The sequence below is a fragment of the Grammomys surdaster genome, unplaced genomic scaffold (genome assembly GCF_004785775.1).
Source record: "Grammomys surdaster isolate TR1022 unplaced genomic scaffold, NIH_TR_1.0 209, whole genome shotgun sequence".
Lineage (NCBI taxonomy): Eukaryota > Metazoa > Chordata > Mammalia > Rodentia > Muridae > Grammomys > Grammomys surdaster.
In genome coordinates, this window is record NW_021604654.1 from 1,257,399 (window position 1) to 1,264,834 (window position 7,436).

At 54.1% G+C, this 7,436-nt stretch overlaps 1 protein-coding gene across 8 annotated transcripts in view; it reads left to right on the forward strand.

Moving 5' to 3' along the window:
* Tcf3 (transcription factor 3) overlaps positions 1-7,436 on the forward strand; it is a 29,493-nt gene that overhangs the window by 4,200 nt on the left and 17,857 nt on the right. For all 8 annotated transcript variants that reach the window (XM_028771546.1, XM_028771550.1, XM_028771547.1 and 5 more), the window contains exons 3-5: positions 1,537-1,609; positions 6,907-6,980; positions 7,144-7,222. In XM_028771546.1, the coding sequence (XP_028627379.1) occupies positions 1,537-1,609; positions 6,907-6,980; positions 7,144-7,222 (226 nt within the window). The remainder of the gene's footprint in view (positions 1-1,536; positions 1,610-6,906; positions 6,981-7,143; positions 7,223-7,436) is intronic.

A 7,436-nucleotide genomic window follows, 5' to 3' on the forward strand; every position in this document is an offset into this window, starting at 1 on the left:
GACCCCTGCAGTGCATGTGACCCCTGCAGTGCATGTGACCCCTGCAGGGTCAGAAGAAGGCATCAGACACCCAGGAGCTGGAGTCAGAGATAGTTGTGAGCATGTGGTTGCTGGGAACTTAGTCCTGCTCCTCAGGAAGAGCAGCAGCTAACGCCTCTGAGCTGTCTCTCTGGTCTACATCTTGGCGTTTGAGACAGAGCTTCACCCTGCAACCCATGCTGGCCGCCCTTCCTTCTGTATGAGGGGAGGGGATGGTGACCCCACATGTCCTGGCTGTCTAGTTGTCTAGGGGCTGATTTAGGGGACAGTGTAGACAGCCTGCCCCTTCAGTTGCTTAGGCCCCATACACAGGTGAAATCTGGCCCTATGGGGTTGGGAGTTGGCTGGTATGTGTGGTCTGTCTGTCTGTCTGTCTGTGCCTCTGAGTGTTTTAGCATGAAGAGACTTAGCACTGTGGTCAGGAAAGACTGGGCAGATGCAAGTAGATGTGAGGTCAAGGCCCTGTGAGCAGGAGGCTCCCTGCAGGGCGCTCCCACGGGCCCAGCTCTGCCACCCAGCACCACAGCCCTCCCTTTGTTTGTTTGTTTGAAGCAGGGTCTCGTAGCCTCTGACTACCTATGTATTTTGTCAGCAATGATCTTATCCTGTCTCCACTTCCCAAGGGCTGGGGTGACTACCTCAGTTTCCCCTTACTGCAGGTGGCCACACCTCTTGGCAGTGTGTGTCTTGAGTGACATACACAGGGTCTTTAAGTCCTCCCATGGTGGCTTTAAGTAAGCCACTCAATCAGACAAGTGGGGACCCTGCATGGTGCCTAGGGACGATGGCCGAGGATGGAGCTTTTCACACCTGCCCTGGGTTCTTGCTGACCACCTGTTGAGCAGAAACATTTTTTGTAGTCCAGCTGGGATGGGAGAGGACATGTCACCTTTATTGTAGGATCCCCTGTGAGACTGAGGCAGGAGGCCAGCCTGGATTACAGAATGCCCATTTCAGAAACAAAATCAGGGCGGGGGTAATGGCTCAGTGAGTAGAGTGCTGGGGTCTGAGTTCATGCCCAGCAGCCGGTGGGGCACAGAGGCATGTACCTGTAACCCTGCACTGAGGAGGTGGGCACCTGAGATGGCCGGAGTGCTCCGGCCAGCCAGTCGAGCCTACTAGGCAAGCTCCAGGTCAGTGAGAGGCCACACGCTTGTAACCCCAGCACTCAGGAGGCAGAAGCAGGGGGAATCCCTGTGAATTTGAGGCCAACCTAGGCTACATAGCAGTTTCCAGGTCACCCAAGGTGAGAGACCCTGTCTCAAAGACAAGTGACACTCAAGGCTGTGCACAGACAAAAACCAATTGTAAGTCGCATCCTCTACTGAGTGTGAGTTGGTCCTCTAGGCCTGTCCTACAGCTGGGGTCACCCTAGCCCTGCCCACAGCTCTGTGCTTCAGCCTAACTCCAGGAAACCTAGTCTTTGAGCCTCAGCCAGACACCCCAACTGCTTATAGTGCTACCCCTCATTCTCTTGTCTCTCCTCTGTCCCCACAGATGTTTCCGCTACCTGTGGCCAATGGGAAGGGTCGGCCCGCCTCCCTAGCCGGAACCCAGTTTGCAGGCTCAGGTAAGACTGAGGAGTACCTGGGGGTGTTCATGGGGACTGTGATGGAGCTCTGTCTGGTGTGTGGCCCTGTAGACAGTGGCATTTCCTCACACTGAGCCCACCAGAGTGTGGTCATTCGAGAACCCATTGAGCTGGACTGACTGGAACCCAGGCTCCATGTTTTGTTAGTTCCAACTCTGAGGCCCAGGCTACAGCCTAGCCTTCCCCAGTTGCATTTTGGACATGTATACGTAATATACGTAATATAATTGGTGTAGACGTGGTCTTGTCTGACTTGCCCAGGACCGTGGGGTTAGGACTGCCTAGGACTCAGGACATGTAAGATCTCAAAAGAAGCAGCTCATAGACAGCCTGGCGCAGATGGGGAGATGATGGGCGGTGGGCCGGCAGCTTGTTACTTAGCAAGGCTCCTGTAGGAAGGGCATACTTAGGAGGCTGGTGTGGGTCGTTCCTGCTTACCCTACCCGAAAGCAGAGCTGTCAGTCACTGCTGTGCCTGTCTTCCCCTTGGCCTGAGGAAGTGGACGGAGGGCCATCTGGGCACTTCTGGAGGCCCGGAAATCCCCAGAGGCTCCCATCACCCCAGAAGCATCCCCCAATCCATAATGCCCAGGCTTCCTGCTGCAGCAAGGGTAAGGTCAGGTTGCTAGCTACCGTGAGGCAGGTGAGGAGGGCTGTCCCATTCATAGCAACTGTCCTCCAGACCCTTTACCCTTCATTGTTGACACTGTGTGGGAGCCTGGAGGTGGCCCCTGGGGGATGACACAGCCTGAAGGGCCTCTCCCTGCAAGCCTGGCCTGGCCTGGCAGAATCACCCACTGGCTTTTGTCTGGCACATCTTACTCTCCAGATTCGCCCTTATCCACACCTTTGACCCTTGGGTACCAACCAGGCTCATGTTTGGTCCTGAGAAGCGTAGCATGTGGCACTCTTGCCTTGGGGTTGTGTGGCCTGTCACAGGGACCCTATTGGCTGGCCCTCGTTGACAGTTTAGTTCAGTGGGTGGCACATCTAGAGCTTTGTCACCTCAGAGGGGAAGTCACTTCTGCCAACCTGGGTTGTAGAAAGGATATTCACCCCGTTTTTGATGACCAAGGCACATACAGGAGGTGTGCAGAGTGGGTCTCCCGGCCAGTTAGTACAGGCAGGGCAGGTAAACAGTGGACAGGCCGGAGATGCTGAGTCTGACAGTAGAACAACTCTGGGAAGGTCCGTGGAGTGTGGAAATGCCTCCGAGAGCGAGCTTCCTTCTCTGAGTAGCTGTATGGGGGAGGGGTCCTTTTACTTTATGCATATGGGTGTTTTGTCTGCATGTATATCTGTGCCTCATGTGCATGCCTGTTACCCATGGTGGCCAGAAGAAGGTATCAGATCCCTGCATCTGCATGTGGGTGCTGGGAACTGATCCTGGGCCTCTAGAAGGTCAGCCAGTGCTGTTAACCCCCGAGTCAACTGTCTGGCCCAGTGGGGTTTATTTTATATTTATTTTGTTTTATTTGGTCACTGAGGACTGAGTCAAGAACCTCCAGAATAGAAGGCAACAACTCAGTTGCTGCCAGTCACGGTGGCTACACCTTTAATCCCAGCACTGGGCAGACAGATGGATCTCTGAGTTCCAAGCCAACGTGGGCTACATAGTGAGACCCTGTCACAAAGCACATGGCGGACAAGTGTCCCAGTGAGTCTTAGAGTATCCTAGTGTGCATTCTGTTGCTGCTGTAAACCCCGGGAGCAAAAGCAGCTTGGGGTGGAGAGGGCGTCTGTGCTGAAGCAGGGGCGGAGGTGGGCCTCTGCTGTTTCCTGTTCTGCTCCCCATAGCTGCTCAGCCTGCTTTCCCACAGTACCCAGGACCACTGCCTGGGGCTGCAGCAGGCTGCAGAGGGTGGGCCTTCCTTCCCTGTTGATCACAGTTCAAGAAGTGCTCCACAGGCCAATCCGATGGAGGTGTTTTCTCAGTTGAAATTTCTCTTCCCAGATGAGCCTGAGTTGTGTCAAGCTGAAAACACTGAGCAGGGTCTGAGCTCGGCTAGTTTTGTGCCTCTGTGACCTGGTGTTTCGGTGACTTTTCTTTCTGTGACTATCATGTTTTATGTGTGCATCTGTGTGTGTGTGTGTGTGTGTGTGTGTGTGTGTGTGTATGTGTATGTGTGTGTGTCAGTGTGCTTGCATCTGTCTGTGTGTACACTAGAAGTTGACAGTGATGTCTTCTGTTATCACTCTGCGCTGTGTTTTTTGGATCAAAGTCTCTCCCCATCTGGTGCTGACCTACCCAGCTAAACTGGCCAGCCAGTGGGCACACGGGAGGCTCCTGTGTCACCTTCCCAGTATTGGGGTGCCACCTATATGTAGCACTGTACTTGGCTTTTTAGGAGGGTTCTGAGAATCAAACTCAGGTCCTCATACTTGTGCCAGCAAACATTTCCCAACTGAGCCCCAATGCCCACACACAGCTGTTCATCAGTGACTAGCATCCCGATTGTGTGGCCAGCCAACCCTAAAGTCTGCTCAAAGTCTGTGTCTGTCCCCCACTCTACAACTGTTATTTAGGAGAAGGAAAAACCCCACTCAAGCCCAGTGTGGGGTGTGAGCTGGTCACCTCAGCTCTCAGGAGGAGGCGGGAATGGTGGTGAGTTCCAGGCACCCTGGGCTCGGGAAGCCATCTGCTCCCGTCAGGTGTGATATCCCGCTGCCTCCTGCCCTGCCCCTTTGTCCTTGACTCTGTCTCCTGTATCTGCTGTATTGATCTCGAGCTGTGCAGTGTGCTCCTTGGAGAATTGATGTTTGCCATTGATTCCTCTCTACTTTCATCTTGATTCTTCTTCTTAAAGTTCTTATCTTTCTTCCCTGGACTTAAATCCAAATGTTGGATAATTGTTTTGATTTGAGGGGGCAGCATGTGTTAGGATGGACCCCAGGGCCTCAGACATGCTAGTCCTGCCTTCAGCCCAAGATTTCACTGTGAGGTCAGAGTGGATGCTCACACAGCTCAGGGGTGGAGCCTCACCCATCCCCGGGAGGGGCTCGGCCGTGGTCAGGGTGGCGCCCCCACCCAGAATCCCTCAGGGGGAGCTGGGGTGAGCCTCATGGATAGAATCCCGGATATGCTGGTCTCGGCCGAGGTATGTGTCAGCTTTTTGCTTGGTTCATTTTGGGATTTTGAGATGTGTTGTAAAGACTAGGCTGGTTCCAAACTTGCTTTTGACGTCAGTAGTCCTGGGAGGTTGGACAGACTCCTCCTCGTGGGACAGACGGCAGGTTGTGTTGCAAAGCTTTGTCAGGCTTGGCATTGTCTTCTGGACTTCAGGTGGATGTGATCTAACATTGGCTGCAAGTGGCCGACACTGTCCCCATTGATGGGCTGTGGAAGTGAGGAGAAGACGTGGGTGGGGGGGGGGGGGGGGGGGCGCGGATTAGGAGGCCCATGGAGGGCTGGTGCTATGAACTGATGTCCACGAGACGTTTCCTCCACAGCAGGGCAGCTGACTCTCCCCATGGTGGGCCTAATACTGTAGAAACATATAAGCAGGGAGCAGGGTTCTCCTTGTCATGGATATAGCTGTAAATAGCACACGGACAGAACTGTGAGCGTGTAAAACTATAAAAGGAAGTCATGGGCCAAAGAGCCAACAATCCATCAAAAGAATAGAACTCTAAGCATGGGCTTATGTCCTCCCCTAATGATGGCTGGGCTTGATTGAGCCAAGCTCTGGCTAGGACTGAACCCTGTGCCTCTTTGCAAGGAGGTGCCTGTCTCTTCCCAACTTCCCTTAGTGCTTCACCTTTGAGGGACAGGAAAAGACTGAGAGAGAGAACTCGAGCACGCGCACATGCAAGGGAGTCTGACGTCAGTCTTGTATTAGAGCATTTTAATTGGTACACAGTGAAACCGCTATGAATATTCATGTTGGGGTTATTAAGATGCATAATTTATCAGTGGGGTGATTTTAATAACTGTATTAATGAGGTGGGGGAGGGGTCTCCTGAGTTTTGTTATTTATAGAATGGGAAAAGATGGGGCTTGTGTTAGAGGGTCTTGGGGTTTTGTGGAATCCTCAATATTACCAGGCTCCGGGGGAGCGGGGCAATGTTTGCAGAGTGCAGGGGTCAACACGGGCAGGCCATGGCCATCCTTTTGAGTCTGGGCTTCTAAAGTGCCCCGAGTGCACCTGCGCTCTGCAAGCAGTGTGGGCGCTGGCACCCTACCCTCCTGAGCCTCACCATAAGCCCTAGTGGACAGCCAAAAATTTTGGGGTATAGGCACCCACAGGCTGTACCTGATGCTGGAGGGATTCCTGGAAGCCCCTGGGGCTGTGTCCCAGCCCCCAACTGCCAACACACTGGAACTTTATCAGGAAACAGGAAGGTGTAATTAGGGGTGAATATTCATGAGGGTGGGAGCTTAATATGCACGATCATGCAAATAAGACTACGGTTAAGCACCATCTCCAAGGAGGGAATGATGAGCACAGAGGCTCACACTCAAGTCCCAGGGTTTGGAAGTTTCCCATGTGGAGCTGGGGACATAGGGTCACTGGCTGCAGAGTGGGCGGGTGGCTGCGGGAGCCTCTTCCGCTCACTTGCACAGATGGGAAACTGAGGTACACAGCAGCCTCATATAGCCGAGCTGGCAGAGAGGAGTCAGGTTTGGACCCTGTGGTCCCTGTGCATGGGGACAGGGACCGCGCACCAGGAAAACACGAATTTACTGCAGGTGGAAAAGAATATTCTAGAGGTGCAGGCCGTTGAGGAGTGTTGGGGGAGATAAGGGCCCAGCCCTGCCTTACCCCGCCCCTCAGGACAAGGTCCTTTGGTCTCCAGGCTGGTTAACCCCTGCCGTGCCACAGTAAATCTTCAACCTTCCTCTGAGGCTGCAGGAACCCAAGCCAGCTGTGCCTCTGTCCACATTGAACACTCTCTGCCTTACCCACCGCTGAGCTAGGCAGCCTCCCCAGGGGCCTGTACCTGGGACACACTGCTTCTGAAGTCCTTGAGGCCCTGTGAACCTCTGTTGTCCATTTGTGACTCACATGCCCAGCCTTGCACGGTCAGACATAAGTCAGAACAAGAGGCTGGGCCATGGGACTAAATGGGCACAGTAGTTGATGTTTTGACAGATGAGTAGGAGTCTGCCAGGAACGACAGACAGTTGGTGGTCACATTACTGAGCTACAGCAGCCTTCGTAGGGACGGAATCCTAGGCTGTGTAGGATGGAGGAGGCTGACCGTCTTGCTGTCAGGCATATCTGGGCAAAGAGAGGATAGAACTGAGCTAGACTGACTTCTCTTTGCCTCCTGCAGGACTGGAGGACCGACCCAGCTCAGGCTCCTGGGGCAACAGTGACCAGAACAGTTCTTCCTTTGACCCTAGCCGGGTAAGACGCCTGGGCCCTGGGTCTCCTTTCCTGGGCAGGGCGTGAGGAAACAGCTCGTGATTGCTCTCTGACAGCTGTGCTCAGCCGCAGTGAGCTTCCAGCTTAGGCTGGAGAACATGTGGTGCATGCTACCTGTGCCTCTCACCCTGCCTGTCTCCCCCAGACATACAGTGAAGGTGCCCACTTCAGTGACTCCCATGGCAGCCTGCCACCTTCCACGTTCCTAGGAACTGGGCTTGGAGGTAAGTGTGGCCACCCTGTGGTGACCCAATGAGGGACTCGGCACCATGGATTAGGGGAAGACCAGCCATCATGTCAGTGACACAGGCAGTGAGTCAGAAGCTGTCTGTCATATAGGTGCTTGTTAGCTTTGTCTGTGTCCTTGGGCACTGTGGGGACCCGTCACCAGGCAGTGGGCACTGTGGGAACCCGTCACCAGGCAGTGGGCACTGTGGG